Source organism: Platichthys flesus, chromosome 3 (genome assembly GCF_949316205.1).
Source record: "Platichthys flesus chromosome 3, fPlaFle2.1, whole genome shotgun sequence".
In the NCBI taxonomy this organism is placed as follows: domain Eukaryota; kingdom Metazoa; phylum Chordata; class Actinopteri; order Pleuronectiformes; family Pleuronectidae; genus Platichthys; species Platichthys flesus.
This window is the reverse complement of record NC_084947.1, coordinates 21,748,574-21,770,894: the sequence shown is the minus strand read 5'-3', so window position 1 is coordinate 21,770,894 and position 22,321 is coordinate 21,748,574. Positions and strand designations below refer to the sequence as shown.

The window sequence follows — 22,321 nt, the reverse complement described above, 5'->3', positions numbered from 1 at the left end:
GCATTCACTCAAACATTCCCTTCAGTCAACCTGCAGCACAGTGTTCATCACAGATGAGCAGCTGAGAGGTAGAGATTTCTCTTTGCAGACGGTACAAGACAACATGTTTCATCAAGTACAACATCTCTTGTTTAATGTCCTTTGATTTTTTTTCAGTATTGCCTTCTTCTGGTTATAATAAGTCAACCTGTGACAGGAATGGATGTTGGGTCTCAATACAGCAAATGAACTGTTTGCAACAGAACTATCAATAAACTATATATAAACGTATACTATCTTGCCTGAACTCCATTTGTATCCCATAACTATAACATATACTTCCTCATGTATCCTAAGCGATAATGTAACTTTGGAAATATTATTTTTTTATTTACTTATAAGCATAGCTATAATTTAAAAAGCTACTTAAAAAAATGTATCTCATGTTTTCATAGGTTGGTCTGCAACAAAGATTTTCATTAGAAATAAACTGTTTCATTATATTTCCTATATTTAGTTGTGGTCTTAGTTGTTTTTTCTACTTTAAACAAGTCTGATTATGTTTTTTGGGGGGGCATGTTGGCAAAAAGGATTTAAGGTTTCCACCAAAAGAAAGTCGATTTAAAATCAAATTGTTTTCAAAGGGAGACAAAAATAAAAAGAGAAAAATAGTGATGTCCAACCCTCTTCCTCTTAGTCATACGTAAACACAGCTCGGTATCTAGGACAATGATGTCAGCTACGGTAAGAGACGAACAGCAAGCGAGGACATGTTCTTATAAATATCATTACATTCAGCCTGGCTGAAAATATGCCAGTAGGACTACAGTCAAGATTAATGAGCTGAGAAATCAGACCCAAACACAAGGGCTGTTTCTTTCCACATCCAGCTTGCTCCAGTGTTTAGGCCGTCTCAGTGCGAGCCGCATGGGAGGTTGCTACAACACCAAGCTTTTCTGCTCGCCTGTGTTGCTTAGCTCATCTGTCAGAGGGTCCATCTATATTTTACAGTGTGGGACAGGACGATAGGGGCCTGAGGAATACCTAGGAAAGTCTGAATACAGCAGTGGAATATCAGTGGAAATAAAGGTATTTACATCAATCTAAACATGGGCAAGTAAATACAACTCAAGGGTTTAAGATGATCCAAACGGTACATACTAAATGTAATATTGAGATACAATAGACCTCTGGAAAAAAAATAAATATATATATGTCATAAGAAATTTTTAATGATACCGTGTTTTGGGCTCATTGCAATTTTCATGGATCTATGGTTCCTTTCAGTGCTAAAATTATCCACATGATGCCAGTTATTTTTAAAGTAAAAATAAATACAATTTTAAAGTAATATTTTGAAATTTAGTGTGATGTAATAACCTATTATTTACACATCTATAACTATAGTGGTATTATATAGAATAAAACAGATAACTATTGTGTACACTTTAAGTTATTGATATGAACAGAATTTTCCCTCTAAAAGACACATTATAATAACAAACTTTGAAATTGCAATTTTTTAAAATTATTTTGATGAAAAAAAATATTTAAACTTTTTTAACGATAAAGCTCAAAAGGTTACATTTACTGTACTACTCTATATCAAGTTTTATACATTTTTATTTTTATTAAAGCAATGTGAAAAATTCCCATTAAACAATGCGGGTGTATAATTGTGTTTTAAATACAGCCAGCAATGTTTATCTGATTAAAATAAACTCTCCTGATTGCTGTTTAAAAAATTATAATTACAATATAATCAAATAATCTAATTTCAAACAATGAAAAAACACTTCAAAGAGACAATCGTATCAATGTGTCCAAAACAAATGGATCCCCGGAGCAGGTCTAGTTCCTGCCTCAGTACAATGGGTGAGGGAACTATTTCATTACACCAGGGCCACGTAATCTCTGGACCCTTTGTTTTTCTTTAGCTCTCAAATGTTCCTCGCCACCTCTAGAGCCGGCTAATGGATGCAGATGGAGGAAGTGTTTGACATTATGGACACAGCAGTGCTTGTTTTAGAGGAGCTGGTCATGTGGTCTGCCCGAGCAGGCCACACAGTACCCCCTTAATGTGACCCAGACCCCCCAGCCAACTCCAGTAGGTTTGGAGAACTGTCCGCTCTGGGGGAGCTGAGTGTCAGTTTAGACCCCTAGTGAACACAGGTCAACATGCCTTAACCCCCCCATCACCTAGAGTTACACTTTTGGGTCTGCAATCAGCCGGCCGGCCAAATCCTCCCTACGCCCCATTGAGCTGCCTCTTTCCGAGCCGTGACATGGAGCTCCGGGCTGGGGCCGCAGCCAGTGCGCAGAGCTCCGTGCTGTGGCCTGGAGCTTCTGCTTTGTGCCTCTGGTTTCCATGGCGCGGTGCGGCTCGGCCACATGGTCCCTCATCTTTCACTGTCACCGTGCTGCCGGGGAAGAGATCATAACAAACATGTGGTGGCAGGGAGCGGCCGACATGATGAATCGCTCTAATCAACATCAGACGGCCCAGCGCTCGCTCTGATTGGTGAAGACCACTTTCTCTGAGGGACTTAGTGACAAGACTCACAAAGCAAAGACCTGTGACCTGAGATGTGACTGATCCGAGCAAAACCACCATCAAGGGAAGTCCGCAGGTCAATTTCACACTGAGCTAGGCCAAATTTGAAGTTTTTGAGTTGAGGAGATATGTGAAACATGGAGGCCGGTCGAGTGCTCGCTGGGCGCCATGTCCATTATCAACTGGCTCGGAGCCATGCCAACCGGGAGGATGGGGGGGTAAATTCCAAGCCTTGGTATCGGCTCCATTCTGCACATTGTTTACCTTCTCTGCAACTTCCTGCTTCTTCATCTTGGAAGAGGAGCACAGGAAGGCCCAATATGCCCCCCCCCCAAACCAGATCTCCATGTTTGCCCAAACAAAACGCCACATTGTAACTCATTTTCCTGTCTCCTCCGCTGTGTATTTCCAACCGGGGGTGTGGCGTTGGCATTCCTCAAGGTCAAATCTCTGCACGCCTCTGATCCCCTAATTTCACTGTCCAGAGTTAGTGTAATGTGTGTGTGTGGGGGGGGGGGGGGGGGGGGGGGTCTCTCTAATGGACATGTTATCCACATCCTGCTGCTGGTAAGAGGACATCTTGATCCCGCTGTCACAGAACGAATTTCCACGTTAAAATCGCACTAAACACCGTCAGCGTTTCTAATCGGAGAGGGACTAGGAGTCCTCGTCTTACCGACCCCTGGGGTTCGGAGACTTCCAGTGTTCATTTACTGTCTGCAGTGACTCTAAAGGAAACACTCACTAAGCTGAGTTCTGGGAGGAAAAGAAACCGAGTCTGATCATCCCACTGTGCCAAAGCAGTTATGAATTTCACCAAGGGAGGGAGAGTAGTTAATGGGACATGCACAGATGAACTCCAACATGAACAGTGGACCTGTTTGTAAGCTTTTAACTACAGGCCTGTGGTTGAAGAGGGACAGACAGGGAGAGCAAGCTGGGGATAGAGGGATGGAAGAAGTTGGGGGTTTGAGGGGCATGAGATGCTGGTGGTGGGACGGGGGTCTTGAGCCCCCTCTGCCAGAAACAACAAGCAGCCCCTCTCATATTCAAATAAATACAGAGCCAGTGGGGAGCAGGGAGGGGCGGCAGATAAGGAAGAGGCAAGGGGCAAGAGCCAGACTGGAGCAGGATGGCTTCTCTGCTACACTGAGGCCTATTTAGGATCACGGGCCGGGCCGAGGGGAGCAAAGCAGGCAGTGACAGATTTATAATGAGCGTAGACTCTGGCCTTGCATTTAATACCAGGCTTAAGACGTATTAGAGAGACAAAGACTGCAGATCCTGCTTGGTTAGAAGAAAGGCCTTAATTAATTTGGGGAGATCACGGAGGCCCCTGGCCCACATCATCGGTTCTTTGTGGCAGGAATGCCAGCTATTTACCGGCGCTCCAATAGGGCGGCAGGGAGAGGCGAGGTGATGACGACTGGGGCGGCCGCGCAACAGATAGGAAAAGGATACTTTTCAAAAGCTAAAAGCTTCCCAGTTTTAAAACAAAGACGGGAGGGAAAGAGAAGAAGTGATTTTGAAAAGGGATCTGACTCCAAGTACCCCCCCCCCCACACACACACACACACACACACACACACACACTCACACCCCCAAACGTCCTATATGTCCTACAGGAACATTCCAAACTGTTTTTGCTCTCTTTTAGTCTCTCCATGAGAAATCCAACTGATCACCACTCTGAGCGTAACAGTTCATTCAAACACATGAAAACAGTAAGCAAATAAACTTGTCTGCCAAATGTTAGACTGTTTCTTACAGTATCTCCTAGTTGGACTCACTGACTGTCCGCCTGTTTCTCACTCACAGTGTTGCTTCAGGTGTGGTGGGGCTGCAGAGAGCAGAGAGTCAAGGCCGGCCTGCGTCCGCCAGGCTGCTAAAGGGCACAGTTGGCAGCTGTCGGGCCTGTCTGTTGACTCCAATGAGACATGCAGAGAAGAGGACCTTCCTATTCCCAAAATAAACAAACAGTGGTGGCACACATCTTCCCAGACAACTGCAAAGGAGGTGGGAGAAAGTGAAGATTGTGCTTTTCTTCCTCTGTCTCGTTTTTACTCCACAAATCGAACGTTTGAGAATCCATAAATAATCGGACGCAGCAAGTGTCTGCACAAATCAGATGTTTTACTTTAATGGATAAACCAACTGAAAGAAACAAAAATAAACATATTTTGAGAAAATGTATCTCTCAAATCTTGGTATAATGTGACTTAAAAACATTACATTATTGGGATAAGGCAGGGTTGTTTGTGAAACATTAACTTGCATCCTGTTAGGTTTTTATATGAAAAATTATTTTAAACTAAGTGTACACGCTATTTTTTTCTGTGTTTTATGAATGTGGGAATATATGTTGGAATTTGCCTGAGACAGACACCAGGGAACCATGATTTTCACCTTTGCTCAGCCATTGTGTTCATGTCCATTGTGCTTTTATGCACATGTCCTTTTATGATGACCCCCAAAATACAAAGAGAACAGGGCTGAACAGGAAAACAGCATTTATATGCCAACAAGGAAATGTGTTTGGACTCATTTCTGCCTTTTTTTTCTTTGAGAAAAAGAGGAATTCCGTGTAATAAAATAAAATAAGTTTAAACACCTTAAAGCTACACACTAACACAGAAGTCAAATTATTCTATCTCTCATAAAAAATATGCATAATACTATATTTGTTAACGGGGATATTTGTATTATTAGGCCACTGTATGTAGTGAAATTGACTGAGGGATTAGCGTACTGTGGTCACCTTTACGCATGACTGGAGGCCTATTGAAGGACGACGTAGATCTGCAAACACCTGCAACACAATGTGAGCACAAACTCTCGTCGGTATTTACAACCCACGCTGCTTCAAACACGAACACACAGACACACATTCACACACAGTGTAATTAAATAATATACAAGGAATATTTGTATACATAATACAAAGTTTATACAACATCAACGCGGCCTTTTAAATTGTTTTGCTTCAAAGCAACCAATCAAGGCCACGGGACAGATGTTAGAAATGAAGTGACAGATATCGAATAATAAATAACGAAAGACTTCGGAATAAATATCCATCACACGGTGGAAATGTTTGGATGTTTTCAATGAAAAGGATCAATTCGTGTTTGCGCTGATGTGGACTTCTCATTCCTGGAAAATGTTTTTATTTTCTATTTTCTAACAGGCGCAGTGGTACAGACGGCATCTCAGAGTTCCTGAGAGACTGCACATTTAAGTTTAAACAGTCGGGATATAAACACAGTTGTATTCTCGTCTGACGATAAACTTGTCAACAAATGTAATTCAGAAAATGTTTTATACTTCAGAGACAGTATAATAATAATAATAATAATAATAATAATCGTATCTATTACTTATTATTATTTCTTATATTTATTTAAATGGTCGATTGAGTTCACAGCTGACCACCCGAACTCCATGTTTTTTTAGACAAATTAGGTTTTAAGACTTTTTTATTTTATGCGGTAAACACAAATAAATAATGTACAAATTATAAAAAATAAAATCGCTTAAAATGCGCTTTCTTTTAATTGTTGATCAAGGTTATTCGTGAGGTGTACATTCTGAACTGATTTGAGATTAAAGGACAGTGTTTTTTCAAGGCGCTTCAACTATCTAATAGTTATTTCTATGGGGTTTTCTTTCATTTTCTCCTCATGATGGGGACCTGCCGCAGGACCTGATACAACTGAGGCTCCTCCGAATTTTTCCTCCTGCATACCTTCATCTGTCCGTGCGTTTCCTATAAAGCCCCGCGGAGAGAGGGGACACCCCGGGGCAGGGCCCCGTGCTGTCAGCGGTCAACTGCTCACTTCCTCTCCCTCATACACTCAGAGATTTAGACCAATATTTAGACAGGATAAGGTTTTATACTCGCTGTGCGCCTCCTCCTCCTCCTCCTCCTCACTGCAGCCTCCGAGGTCCACCGCGGATGTTAAAGATAATTGTTTTTTTTACTAGTTGTAATTTATTATCTGTTAAATGATGTTATGTCATTCAGATTTTTATGAAGCAGATTGTGGCGCATGGTAACCTCGTTAAATTAAAGACGCAACGCATGAGTAAGAACATCAAGGAAGGTTTATTTATTTGATTGTTTGTCGGTGTCTGTGTGCGGGGAGGGCGGGGAGGGCTTTCTGATAAACCTATGATAATCACATCTCGATTTAATAACAGGATATCAGTTCAGTAGATCTTTGCATGGATGCTGGTGTATATATTTTTTTAAGGGGTAGGGGGCGTTCGATGATTTGTCTTGTAACCACAACAAGACACCCGGGACCCGACAGGCCTCTGCTGAGGTGCCCGAGGAACAGAGGCCTCCGACCCTCCTGTAAAAGACAACAGGAACACAGCCGACAACACCAGGGAGTGTATGCGTGTATTTGGGTTTGCGTGCGGGTCAAAAACGTGTCAAACCCCTGTTACTGACACAGAACTATACATTCAGGCCGAGGTGTCTACTGTACTCCTAAGCTTTCGTTGTCTTTTATTATTGTCATCATTGTTCCTATTATTCCAGTGCGTAAAAGTGCGCGCCAAGTGGCACGGGCGGTGGCCAGGTTTGTCTCTGTTGACTCTTGTCACATGGTTGCAGCTACCTGTCAGCGTAGGGACTGTCTCACTGTGAAGAGGCAAAAGATAAACAACAACAAAACTGAAATACGCGATAAGAATGTCCTTAGCTAAATAAATAAAATGAGAAAAGTTATAAAATTGTTAAAATCATTAATTAAGATATATGCACTTTATATCCTTCGATAAATATGGTCAAAAGGCTGAGGGTGAAAGTTCCATCTTGTTTTTTTATATGTAATATTCAAGGTAAAGTGTAGCCTGCTTTCAGCGCACTCCACAAACACAGCAATATGATTTTGCGGATGCAGTTATGAGCAAATAAATTAAATGAATCGACAGGAAACGCAGTCATTGGCTCCATAAAGATAATTCAAGTAACCTGAAAGTAACCTTTTTTTAAATTAAGGTTGTTCTCTTAACTTTTACCGAGTTGCTCAATTTAATCAGAGTAGCACTTGACAAACTAGCCCCAAATAACTTCATCCAACTGCTGTCTCATATGCACCTTTCTAAATATGAAATAGCAGCGGCTGCGGATAGTCCACTCCTCTGTATCCATCCTCTGCTTAGTGAGGCCTGCTCACACACTTCACTCACTTTGTCTGATTGTTGTCAGGCCCTGAACTCTTTAAGATAAAGTTCACACGTTCTTTATTTCAAAGGAAGTCAATGTTGTGCGATGACAAATCCATAAAGAAAAGGTTTTACTTCTTTGAAAAGGCTCCTGTTTAAGCTCAACGCACATGGCACCTCGGTGTTAACTTAGCTATTCGTTTAAACTGTACGTTCAAATGTATTTTACACTTAAACAAGTGTACAATAATTCCTTGTGAAGCTATAACGAATACGCCTACATACTACTTTTATTTATTGCAAGCTTTCTATTTAAATTATGCACTGCAACTCTGTCGAGCAACACCTTTTTATTAATATAGTTTATTTACCGTGAATCCTTTTCAAACGTCTTTTTCCTGCTGAGATTCCACCTGTACATGTCTCGTCTTTCTGTGCATGAGGGCAGTGGTGAGTGCTCTGTCCGCTCCTGAGGCCTTCGACTGAATTCCAACACACTCTCTTCCTATTTTCATCCTCGCCTGTATTTTGTCTGTTATCACCTGAGTATTTACAAAGGAGGCTTCCGACTTGGCGATGATGAAGTGATTCTGAATCGATGGCATCATATCAGATAAAAAAGAGTGGAGGAATACATCATGAGGGCGACGGCTGGCTCTTACTGTGCCATGTATGATTCATTTAGCTGTTTATCTACCTGCCTATCTATATCTAAATATTTGCCCGATACACAACACGCTGCAGAGGTTTATTTATGCGCCCTCCCTCCCATGGAGGAACATCCAAAACAAACAGGACTAATCCTCTAAATGCTTTATCCCATTAGAACCCTGCTGCTGCCTTCCCACGTATTCCACGGACTCCGGTGTAAATTAAGTCTCGATCCGGTCGCTATCGCTGCGGCTGCACAACAACACGCATCCAGTTAGATGTTGCACATTAAAAGTTGAACCTCGATAAGCTGCAGAGGCAACGAGGCAATGCTGGAGGCGCGAGGCGGGGAGGTCAAGTCCAGCTCCGGCCTCGGGTGCCACGTGTGTTTATTCGCCTTGGGGGACAGTGGACAGAGTAATTCCACTGAGTCGATTATTCAACAGCAACTAGTCTAAAACTACTAGTCCACAACAACTAGGTGCATGGAATGGTTGGTGCAGTAAAACAACTCTTTCTCTATTGGCACATATATGAGTCTAAATAGGAGACAGTGTCTTAGGTGAAGTGAAATGTCTGCCACCCTTCAATTAAATCCTTGTTTTTCTATCAAACCTTTTCACCTTGAACTGAAATAAATATTCATATTTATATGTGTGCTTAGGAACCTGTTGCAACCTTGTGTAATGAAACTATTTCCACACTGAGCTGGTGCGTAAAAGTCTCCTGAATGTCCATATATTTGCCTTGCGTCCCCCTGATGTTCCATACTGGGCTGCTCTATATGAGGGTCATGGGCAGCTAAAATATGCACACGTATTTATATATATATATAGTTCCGCAATTTACAGGAAAAGTGGAGCACTCTTAAGAGACATTAAGACATTGCAGTGACGTTGGTGTTGAATTCAAATGCCTGACGAGGTCTTATAGAAATAAAACATCCAGTGCAGAGCGCAGACACTTTTTTCCTGGTGGTGCAGGGGGAGGCGTGGATCTTGCTCACTTTGACATTCTCGTAGCAGCAGTAGCTTCTCCTCAAGGCAGGACTCAGATGACACCACCCCGCCACCGACCGGCGGAGAAACAAGGGAAGCGCATTCTCTCTCTCTGTCTTCGCGGCGGATGAACTATGTTTTGACACCGGGACGTGTTCGGGGCTTCATCAGATGAGTTAGAGCACCGCGGGAACCTCTCGAGTGGTCACAGTAGCAGTGGGAATACTTTGAGACCAGCCCGCCGCCTAAGACTCTGACACCCACCGAGCGCCGGTGGCGGAATTTTGGCGCATGTTCCTCTCCATTGTGCGCTGCCTTCTCCTGCTTTCTGGAAAGCGGGGGAGGAGGAGGGACGTCTTTTCCCCCGACTCGATCCCTTGCCTATGGACGACGGCGGTCCCCTCTCTCCAAAGGCAAATGCTTTCAGTATTGCCTCTTTGATTTCGGCTGCAGAGCAAGCAGGAAACGCAGCGTTCGACAAACAGAGAACCGGCCTAGACAAGCCAGACCTGCATAACCACAGTTCCTTTAAAATGCATTACAGCACAGTGACCCGGGAAATGGAAGGTAAAGCTGTTTGTTGATGCCCATAGAGCCGCTGTAGCATGTTTACATCACACCCGAAATTTCACTGTACTCCCGTGCATGTGCTCGGTTAACCGACATTTTCCCAAACGCGCTGCGGAGACCGATGCGCAAAGCTGCATACGGGTGCGTTGTTTTGAATGCATGAGTGAAATTAGCGGAAAACATAAATTCTGCCACAGTTTGCATGCTATCAAAAATAATGCAGATCAGTGCATGGAATAACCCTTTGGGGGAAGTGTGCATACAAAAACGCTAAAGTGGGTGGGTGGGGGGGGGGGGGAATCGCTATTCCAAAATCCCGAAGCGTTGCACGAAGAGTCAAGTTTAATTCGCGGACTGGATCACATACATTGACAACTAAGCCAGGAGGAGGACTCACACGGGCATCCTGATCGTAATGGTAAAAAAACCAGACCATAATAAGCAAATCCAGCGCGCAGGGGGGTATACATCCACTCCACAGGCCCATGTGTCCATTTGTCCAATAACGAGAAAGCAACAGTCACCTGCTGCCTGTTTGTTTGTTCATGCAAATCTACGTGTGTTTACCTTGTAAACCGTCGGTCACATCCCCTATTGTTTGTTAACGGGGCTGAGGTGGGCGACACCCTTATCCACAAAGTTGAATGAGTGCCGGAAAGCCCATTAAAAGGGGGCGCACTCCGCTGTCAATCAGTCTCGTCCCAAGGCGAGGAAAAGGCACATTACCTGCAGCTCCTTATCTAAATAGAAATAAGAACCAGTTTTATCGCAAAGGGGAGGCCCTCTGCGACAGATAAGAGCGGAGACGGGGTTGCGCTGTGACACACACACACACACACGCACACGCACACAAGCAGCAGCAGGAGCAGGAGCAACAGGAGCGCACAGCAGAGCGCAATCAATCCACGGCTAAAACTATAATACGCGCGCGCTCGAGTTTCGCTGGTGCCATTAGTTGAGAGATTCCGCGGGTTTTGGAGACATTTCGGACGCTTTGTGCGTTAGACGAGGCAGACTGTAGCATGCTGGCAGTGGATGCAACCTCAGGGATTAACGCGCAGCCGAGACGGAAACTTTTAAACCGAGCTGGGCTGCGTCTGCGCCTCACATCCCCATTTGGAGCTCACTGACTCCTGCGTGTGTTCTTCACTCTGTGTTCTAACCGAGGCACGTCTGTGAGGCATATTGAGTAAATCCAGTCTTTTTTGGGATGATTTCAGCCATATCCAGTCCGTGGCTGACGCAGCTGTCCCATTTTTGCGATGTTGCAGCCTTCACGACGAGCAGCCTGAGCAGCCTCAACACGCCGGGGGGCTACCACCTCTCCCCGTCCCCCGGGGACCCCTACATCCAGCATGAGGCCCACTTCGAGCCCTGCCCGGCCGCCCAGCACAACTACAACTACCCGGGCTCGAACCCCGGCCAGGCCCCGCCGAGCGACGGCGGGACTCCCAACTGCTCCTCGTCGTCCTCGAGCTCCACACCGAACAGCAAAGCTATGGTGAAGAAGAACCCGAAGGTGGCCAACATTAACGTGCAGCTGGAGATGAAGGCTTTATGGGACGAGTTTAATTCGCTGGGCACGGAGATGATCGTCACCAAGGCCGGCAGGTGAGCAGGACGCACAGTGGAGTGGGCTTTCACCACATCTGATAATATACACATACACCACCTTTAGGGAAACACTGCCAAAACAATAACTGGAATTTTAAAATGTATTTTCCCAGTTTATTATATTAAGGTTTGCTGTTGAATCTTAAAAAATCTCACATGCGGTATAAAGGTGTGATCGATTTAATTAAATCAGTATTTTAAGAATAAATATATGATTGCAAATATTATCAAATCAAATAAGGATTAATGAGTTTAATCTAGAAAAAAAACATATTTTTTTCCTCTCTAGTTTATAATGACTCTGACTTTGTTTCACCAGTTAAGCGCATGTGTTTTTCTTTATTCGTTTGTGGCTCCAGACATGCTTTTCAATAAGATCGACATGCTAGTAACATTTAATAGGAACATCTTTTGCTTCGTGCATATAAAGGCCCAACATGTTTATATAGATAAAGGCGAACTGATTAAATGTTCCAACACTGACATAAGCTTATAAAATATATTTTATGTAAGGTTGTGCAGGGGAGAAGTTGAGGCCTGAGGTTGGAGGGATTATAAAAAGTCACGTAAAAGAGAAGGTCAAACGCATGGAGGCTTTTTGTGTATGTGTGCGTTTGTGAGGGTGTGTGTTTGCATGTGATGTGCTCCTGCTTTTATAGATCCAATAAGGATGATGTTTATTCAGCCCTGTTACAATGCAACATGACAACATTACGGCCTCTAACCTGAGAGTCTTTACACGTGTGAGTGAAGATGAGCTCGTGTATAAGCTGTCGCACTATCTGGTTTAACTCGAGCCTCAGCACTTAGTTCACTTTCCTTTATTTCCTATTTACAGGAGGGAGTCCCTCTCTCCTCAGTCAAACTAAAATAGTAGTTTGAACACATTCAAAGCCGGTTTTGATTTGATTATTAATAATTAAAACGAAAACAGATTAGGGAAATATAAAAATAGCTTATTGGCAAATTTGATTAATAATAATAATATCTACTTTATCCTACATGCGTTCGGGCCAAAGCTGACCTCTGACCCTTGTGAAGAGCCCACCAACACTCAGCACATTTTTTTCTCCCACAAACTACACACAAAATATTGAAGTGTCTGAGTTTGGTCCTGTAATATAAAGAGATGTGATATAATTGATTTAATTGTGAGGGTCCGGGCTGAGCCTCCCCGCGCTCCGCAGGCTGACAGGGGAAAGCAGATCTGCAGCAGAGCACTTTAAAAGCTCCTTCAGCCTCACCTAGCCACAACACTGACGTTAATTGAGCGTTGATTTTTAGGATCCCTTTCACTGACTCCGCGGATTACTCAACTTTCCGCTGATGTTGTTGGGGGATATGGATCTGTAACCTAACCTAAACGAGCTGGAGGTGGAGGGGGGGGGAGACAACTAATGTTTGTGTGCGTGGCCGCTGACTGGGCCACTGCGCCCCAAAACCTTTCAAGGCGACGAACACATGAGGAAAATAATATTAATTGTTAATCCATTTCAAGAGGTCTACAACATATCAGACCGAACGGGGAACCAGCTCTTTATTTCATACTAAGAACATTCTGGAAGTTTCCCTGCTATCAAAACTGCTTTTAGTGCCTTTACGCATACGCAAAATGTGCGCAAAAAGTCAATGTGCGCGTGTGTTCGGTCCACTTCATGTGTGTTGGCCTTCGTGGGTCTGGAATTCATCAGGGAAGCAGAGGAAGGAGAAGACGTTAAAGCGCTTTGCCAGAAGTCACAAGCGCGGAGTCACAAAAGACAACACTGCAAAAGCTCAATTCGGATCAGCGGGAGTTTTAGCCGGTTACGCACGGGCTCGATCACGTCATTTCCAATAGTTAGAAGTCTGTGTCTTCTTGTAGCCGGAGCCCAGTTGGCCTGGGAGCAGCTGTACAGTGCAAACACGCATGGCTAAAATAATAATAAAAACAACAATAGGAAATACTTTAGCAAAACCATTTGCTGGCTCCTCGGAAGAATTCCAAATAATGTGAACACCACCGTCCACGACTCCACACACGGTCCAGTATTTTCTTTGTTAAATGGGACAAAATGTGCAGCAGCAGCAGTAACATTTTAAAGACTGGAGTTAACAGTTATGTTTCTTTTTTAACTTTGCCAGGAGAATGTTTCCAACTTTCCAAGTGAAAATATTTGGGATGGATCCGATGTCGGACTACATGCTCCTGATGGACTTCCTGCCTGTGGACGACAAACGTTACAGGTACTAGTTTGTGGACATCTCTCTGAACACATATAGGACACACACGTGTCTCTACAGGACCGTAACACATTGGCCAGTTCGTTGTTTTTTACTGTTGCGCGCAGTCCACATTGAGTACGCGAGTATTCGCATTCCAAAAGGGCATCACAAATACACGAGTGAAATGAAAATTATATATACATTTTTGTCTATACCTTAATTCAGACTAACATTTATAAATATTTCTGCAATGAACCAAATTGTGCCAGAAGTGTGTTGGTGTCTCTGCTGAAATCTAGCTTAGATTCATTGTTAGTTTTCTCTTATCAAGGAGATTATTTTATTTTCTTTATTAGCCCCGACATTTCTGACTTGTATTTTTTGTGACTATTTGTGGCCCTTTTAAAACCTCGTGTCTTACATACTTTGTGGTCTTCGCTCTTGCAGGTATGCTTTCCACAGCTCCTCGTGGTTAGTGGCGGGCAAAGCTGACCCCGCCACGCCGGGCAGGGTCCACTACCACCCAGACTCTCCGGCCAAAGGCGCACAGTGGATGAAGCAGATCGTCTCTTTCGACAAACTCAAGCTCACCAACAACCTGCTGGATGACAACGGACATGTGAGTAACCTGCTCCACGGGGAGCCGGGGGATAGTACGACAGACTTCAGTTTGACCAAAATAATCGTTTGGTTTGATGTGTATAGACCCAACGTTTCTTTACACCGCACAGCAGCAAGCATCGGCTTCAGGGATCTATGTAAACTCATTAGCAAAAATATGCTGCAGTGATTCAGCTGATAGTCCCGATAAGAACATTATTCAGCGACAAAATAATTAAATATGATAAACTACTGGTAACAGTAAACTCACCACGTCCACGAATGCAGATTATTATAAGAAGTATTTTTCTATTCGCCTCCTGCTGATTGATCCAAGTAATTAAACCTCAGTTTTTTTGATTCATAGGCAGATGGTGCCAAGAACAGATTTTCATAGAAATGACAGATACGCATCAGACTTAACTCCGCAAGGATGTGGAATAGTTCACCGCTGGAATCCAGTCTCTCCCGCGTGTTTCCGTGCGTCATCCCATCAGTTGTGATTGAAATTAGCGAAAATAAGAGAGCAGTTCGAGATGAGGAGGATATTTGAGAAAAGAGTGACGGTAAAGGACTAAGATAGACACAGGACTGCAGTATGGGAATGAGGACACACATTATTCAGGAATCAGTTATCGAGCATGATTCCTGCTCCATGTTTATACTTTTTAAATTAGAACTATTTACATAAATATTCTCAGCCGGCATTTATATAATCAGATGTGTGCACAGACTTAAATGGCTCTGTTGACAGGAGCGTCGGGTTATTTCTTGCATTTAACGACTTTTATTAACATGAACTTTAACAATATTTTGTACTAATTATTATTTCATTTCGCTATATTCAACTTTATAAACCTGCCTCGAACATCTAAAACCCTCTGACTTGCGGAGTTTACCTTTATTACAGTGTAATATGTGCATGAGTGCTGATCCCTCCCTTGTCTTCCACAGATCATTCTGAACTCCATGCATCGCTACCAGCCCAGGTTCCATGTGGTCTACGTGGATCCCCGCAAGGACAGCGAGAAATACGCAGAGGAGAATTTCAAGACCTTTGTGTTCGAGGAAACGCGCTTCACGGCGGTCACAGCTTATCAGAACCACCGGGTAAGTCGCTTCTCCTTTTTGAATATTATCGCAAAAAAAAACACACAACCTCAATATTTCCACGGGTTAGTTTAGAGCCAACTGCAAGGTAATTTTAACTAATATTTGATAGATACAGGTTATGGAAAAAATAAGTAGATATCTGTCATTATTATTTAATATTTGGTAGCATATAAGTGTGTCATCATGGCGCTTTCTCTGTGCGTAAATTGTGCGTATTCGATCTTTACGCACAACAGTGGTCCCCCTTTCTGCGTCCTCCCTGCTCTGGTTTCTATCAGTCTCCGCTGCGTCTGTTTAGATTCACACACCAGCGCGTTCATGTCTCCTTCAGAGCGAAACGTGGCGAGTGAAACTCAAGAATGAAGTACAGCTCAGATCAGCAGTGTGCGAGTGATGGTGAAATGTGTGAGAGTCGGTGCAATGCGGCGAGCGAAATGTTCCCGTGAACAGGCGATATATCGAATCAAATAACTTGTCGGTTTCAGATTAAATGTCACAGAAAGGTTACAGTAATAGTAAATTATCGTTTTTATGATGTGACTCATGATAAAATAATACAGAATGATGATGAGAAACGTATTCAAGTTATAATAATAAGGGATAAGACTGTGCTGTGTCTGATATACGAATTAGGCGTTATTCAGCTGTAATCAGTTCAAACATCACAGAGTCAATAACAAGATAAGATCTATAGTATTATTATTAGCTCTGTATTGACCACTCTGCAGTCAGTTCCACAAAGTAACTTTGTTTTAAATAAAACTGAAGAGATATGATTCTGCAGCCTTGAACTGATGCTTATTTACACGTCTTCTTCAATGACCAAGCTGATCTTTTACCAGAAATTCTAGGCCCTGTTCTTTTTTTCTAACAGAATGCAATCAGTATTAGAAAATAAAAAAATGTATTGTGTATAATACCATGTGTGCAGCACTGAGGTTTATTTGATGTGCTCTGGATTTCAGATCACGCAGCTGAAGATAGCCAGCAACCCGTTTGCAAAGGGCTTCAGAGACTGTGACCCAGAGGACTGGTGAGTGTTTATAACAGAGAAGAACTAATTTATTTCCACATGAGGTAGAAATTTACATCAGAGCTGTCCACGCTAGAGAGCGTTTGTAAAACAGTTTTTCCTGTTTGCTTTATTCCACAAAGGTGACAGATGGGTGTAGTTTTCCACAAAAGGGAAGATAATGAGTGCCCTGATGTTTCATAATCACTGGATATTGTTTGAAAGTCAATCATCTGAGCTTTTCTGTCATTGACAAATGACCAAACGCTCTTTAATTGTCACAATGGAGTAAACTGCACCCACTAAGGATAAACAGGCAGTTGAAACAAACAAAAACACGTTTTTCAAATGCTCCTTGTCTAGCACTTCAAATTTTTTATAGCATTTCCTGATGCATTTTATGGGGATTTTTGAATGTTTTATATAAAACAGACTAATCTGATACTTAAAAATGTCTCCTCACATTTCAATCACTGTAAATTAGCTGCACGTCAATGTGTAAATGCTCATTACATGCATCAGTGTAAACTCTTAAAATGTGAATTCATCATTTTAATATGTAATTAAGAAAATGTGCCCTTGACATTCATTAAATGAGTATGAAACTGAATCCATTCTCCCCGCTGCAGGCCCAGGAATCACAGGCCAGGCTCTCTGCCAATAATGAGTGCCTTTGCCAGAACAAGAAACCCAATGTCATCTCCACCTCAGCAGAACGGCACAGAGAAAGGTCTGCAGCTCACTCCGTGTTTCATCAAAAATAAATAAATAAAAACCTCATGTCTGCTATCAAACATTCAACACAGTCATCTTTGCATATTTAGCTTCAGAAGAACATTTTTTATTTCAGTTGCTGGCAAATTTAACTCATTCTCTAAACACAGTGTATTCGCAGGATCAGGTCAATATTGGCTTTTTAATTAAACATCAAATATCAGCCAGTCACTCTCAGTCACTGCTGATAAAATACATGTCCTGTGATATTGAATACTTGGCTTCACTGTAAAGAAAAACTTGCTTTGAAAAATACCCTGACATAATGAGGATTTTATTTATCAGTTCAATAAAAACGATTTGATCAGTTGATGTTAAATTGAGGGTTACACCTTGGCTGTTAAAAGCTTCTAATCCGTCTGAAATAATTCTATAATGATGATTTATATGTATTCCAATGGAACAATGTTCTGGTTCTAACAGATAGTATGTATTTTAAGTTCAGCCTTCTACTCTATAGTGATCTGAATACAGCTTTTGTCATGTGAATAATAATGAAATGAGGTTTTATTACACAGTGTAAACTGTTCCTGGCTTCCACCCAAACAAGTCTTCAAAACACTGTACATGTCAAAACACACTGCAGCTCAGGGTGTATCATTGAACACACTCACCGTGTAAGACAATATACACACCCTGCTGGTACTGAGTATTCATATGTCGTCTGTCATTGGCTGTGTCTGACTGTCCTCATGTCTCTCCCTCCACAGAAGACAGTAGACGGGAATATGATCGAGACCCAAGCGGCACGCCCATACACGGTGACCCGGCTCACCAACTGATGTCCCGGGTCCTAAGCCCTGCCCTGCCCGTCCCAGGAGGCCTCCACGCCGTCCCGCTCACCAGTGGCCGGCCCAGCCCTCCCCATGACCTTCGGTCAGACCCCCACTCCTTACCCCCGGACACCCTGCACCACCATCCTTACAAGTACCCAACCACCTATGAACACTACCTGGGCGCCAAGACCCGGCCGTCGCCCTACCCTTTACCCAGCATCAGAGGACACACATACCATCACCACATGAACCCAGCTACAGCTAATATGTACTCAGCCACAAGTGGCCCCTCTAACTACGACTACGGGCCCAGATAATGACAGCTGCCCACTGGGGCTAACAGCACGCAGCACTGCGGGGATGGAAAAGGCAGGAAACACAGTTCTGTCCATTAGTGGCTTACGCAACCTGTGGGTGCGTTTCCCGGCTGAAACTCCTCTCTGCTGGATAAAACCCTGCCGTATTTATTTAAAGGAAATGCATCTTTGGGGTAAACATGGACACCTGCTCTGAGCCCTTGAAGGGGTCTGATTTGACCTTTGAACCCCAAAGACAACAGCTCCACACCAGGTAGGGTCTTACCTGAGCGGTGCGGACATTGAGCCAGCAGACAGAGGAGACAGGAGGGACCTCTCCTTATCCCAGACAATACTTTTCATCACAGACTGGAACCGATTTTTTTCTTTGTGTTGGATGCACTTTTTGATTTGCCTTGTTTTTATTGCTTTCAAAAAAGCCATATGTTATATAGTCCATCAACCTTGTAGGTAGACGAGATGTTTGCATGTTGAGCTCATCAGAGAGGGTGTCGAAACGCATCAAATGTTTTTGTTTGAGGAAAAAAAAAAAAAAATATTTAGAAACATCCTGAACCTTTTTGAGCCGCTCTGAGAAGCTTGCACCATGGCACTGACTTTCAGCAATACAAAGTAAATAAATGAAGCAGAATGACTGTTCTGTATCTGTAAAATAAACATTTAATTCTTGTAATTCATAAAGAGGTTTGTTCTTTGTGCCAGTCTTCCTGTCAAAGTCCCATCTGCTGCTGCAGCGCTACAGGGGAGAGAGATGCAAAGAGAGGAAAGTTTACCTCACTGATCTTATTGTTCAGGTTTCTCCGTCCGGAACGGCCCTGTTGAATCAGGTTGAGGTGTCCGCTGCCCCTGCAGTCATTTGGAATCAGGAGCTGGAAGCTGTCAAAATATTACGCTGCGCTGTAGTTCCAATGTGGAAATCTGCATCTGAATTTATGAAAGAAAAAGCACACACACGCAAAGTGATTCACTGACCACACTTCCTACTTCTACACACACCTCTTAGTTTTGATACAAAATGTGGGCAGCTATTCTGAGCTCTGTGGCATTACTGACTGTAGTTAAATGTTAAAGTCTAAACTGACAAAAGAAGTTCATTTATTGTAAGAGGAGGTTCAAAACTGTATTATTGCAGTGAAGACTTCTAAGATAACTGTCACTTAAAAATGATCATAATTTAAAATCATATAAAATGTGAATAAAAGTAAATATTTATTATTTCATTTCATCTGTTCCAATAATTTGTTTTAAAAAAGAATGTAAATTGAGAGAAGTGTGTTGGCAAGCACTGAATTCACAGACACATTTCATGACAGAGTGGAAAAGACACAGCACTTACATTTCCCCTCTCTCCCCCCAAAAGGATATCATTGCTCATATCTAATGGGACAGTTGGATGATATTTTAAGAATGCCACCCCCCTCCTATCTGTGCAGCCATTTCCATCTCCTATTTGAAGTCCTATATGAGGAATGCTTTGTTGTCAAGGTTAATCTAGTTTGGGGATGGGGGGATGAGGGGGGGGTCCTACTTTGGGATTTGTGCCTGTCACGATACAAAGGGAAACTTTACCTAACGATTCATTTCAATAATGTATTTTTCACCTTGAACTGGCTGCCATCGGGCGCAGAGCAGAGGGGGAAGAGGAAGCCTGAGGGCTCCTGACCTCTGACTGTTTAATGGCTTGTAAAGGTGTCAGAGGTTAAATAATGTTTCCACGCATTTAAACGCAGACTAATTGGTCGTGTAATTGTTTCTTTGTTTGTTTGCATGGTGACTAGAGCTCTGGTAGACACACTGTGTACCTGACAATGGGACTTTATCATGAGGCCAGTGTCATATGGACAATGTGATTTTATCCAAGGCTGAACGATCTTTCATTACTCAGTTAGCTTATAGTTTGACAATAAAAATGTCTAATTCAATTATTTTTGGCCAAATAATCAATAACCTTATGTCAAATAGGTTTAATAATTAATCCATAATACAGATGAAGGCCTAGTTAAAAAAATATATATAATTATCCGTATTAACCTTGTTCAGTCATAATGAAGCCTAATATCAAAACTTACAGAAAGATATCGCTCCGGTGTGGTGTGGCCGGGAGGCGGAGGAGTGGACAGTGCAGCCGCCTGGAGCGAGCCGGCGGCGGCCTCACATGCACGGGTCGGCCGCTGGGATCGGAGGAAGCACCGCCGTGGCTCGTGCACGTGGAGGGAGTAGCCAGGGGCAACCAGGTTCAAAAGGTGACTCGGACAAATGCTAGGTTTCATAACGCACGAAACACGAACTGGTCGAATTTAATGGAGTCAGTCTGAACAAGGAGTGAGACGTTTCGACGTGCACACGAGGGGACAGCAGTTATATCTCCGGGGGTGGAGGTCATTTTATGACAAGGTTGTTTTTGTTAATAGTTTGACTTGTCATCATTTCAACAAAGAAGCTCCCAGCCTGTTTTCAGGAGGTGAAAATGTGCGCAGAGGTCAAATAAGCCTCGATGAGTTCGACCTCTTTATTACGGTGACTGCCAGTGTCCTAGAAGCTGAAGGTCCACTGTTGTTAAAGGTTTTTAATTGAGTGGTTAATCAACAGTAAGTATACAACGCACAGGTAGAGACCGTAAAGGTTATAGAGTAGATGCAATATCTTTTAAAAAAACAACCTTAATTAATAATAAATACAAAAGTCTGATAAAAATATTGCATTGAAAATGTCCCTAAATATAAAATTAATTGTTCCTTACTGTTTCTAACAATTTTACGGGTGTTGCTGAAGGAAGAGCTTTTTACTCTTTCACTCTTATTGTAATTTTGATGTTGTTATGACAACTTTGATTTTGCACGTTAAACTTTCACTTGTAAAGTATCAACCGAGGTTGTCTCATGGAATCAGGTACAATATTTGCCTCCGAGTTATGTAAAATAGCATTAAATGTAAATACTCAAGTTAGGTACAGGTATTTACACAATTTACTAAAGTAAAGTGCTGGTCATACTCTGAGAATCATTATCTGACCTGCAGTCTGAAGGAGCATGCAAAAGTTTATAAAAAATTGGGAACACAGGAGAACATAGTTTCCCTATTATTGGTCTGAAGTACCGTGGGGAGGTTTAAATGTACTGACCTGAGATCCTGATATCTTGGCTATTTGCAATACCAAATAAATGTGTTTTCATGCAGAGACAAATCAGAGAAATTGCGCCTACTGGAGGAATTATAATGCATTGCACCTCAATACCAATCAAGCTCATCAGCATGGAGTCCTGTGCTGGAGGACATTCTCTGCATTAGATTTATACACAAGCGCTTAAATGGGCTCTGGCCTGATTTCAACAGGTTCAGGGCCATTTTCAATCCAAATTCTTTGATGTATCGTTAATTTTGCACCGAGGATAACAGCAACTTTTTCAGACCCACTCACACTGCAGTAAGGTTTGTGTGCCCAGATCTCAGGCTCCAGGAGACTCTGTGCCAAGGACTCGCCACTGAGGCATGCAGAGGATGGATGATAATGGGACCTGAGGCATCATCTGACACTCTGCTGCATCTGGAACATCTGTTATGACAGGCCTATCAGGGTCTCGATGCGTCCCCTTCACCATGTACATTTCTGCTGAAAAGCTTCACTTGGACAGTTATTGAAAACAAGACAGGTAAAGCAACCAGACATCCACCCAAACAACAGAACACATGTTTCACATTTCCCCCACTCGGGCCTCGCAGCTAATACAAAAGGTGCTACGGTTTACGGTGCGCATGAGGCTGCTGACAGATATTTTATGCGGCCCATCAAAACACATCACCGTCACAAGGCAAGAGTCCTGATACGTTTGTATTAATTCACATTTGGAAAAATAAATAAAAGCAACTTGGTGAAACTTTGGCCGCGGCTTCAACTGAGGGGAATTATTTTCTTATAATCACTCTTTATCACCATTTATATTTCCTAAATAATCAGGCTCAGTGTGACGTCTTAGCAGGTCATTTTA

The 22,321-nt window shown here is 42.8% G+C and overlaps 1 protein-coding gene across 1 annotated transcript; it reads left to right on the top strand.

Moving 5' to 3' along the window:
- Positions 1–9,644: 9,644 nt before the first annotated feature.
- Positions 9,645–19,423, top strand: tbx1 (T-box transcription factor 1). The gene is made up of 8 exons (XM_062379885.1): positions 9,645–9,924; positions 11,148–11,538; positions 13,663–13,764; positions 14,191–14,362; positions 15,298–15,453; positions 16,422–16,489; positions 17,098–17,198; positions 17,953–19,423. The coding sequence occupies exons 1-8, from the start codon at positions 9,741–9,743 to the stop codon at positions 18,333–18,335; spliced, it is 1,557 nt and encodes a 518-aa protein (XP_062235869.1). The 5' UTR covers positions 9,645–9,740; the 3' UTR covers positions 18,336–19,423.
- Positions 19,424–22,321: the final 2,898 nt, after the last annotated feature.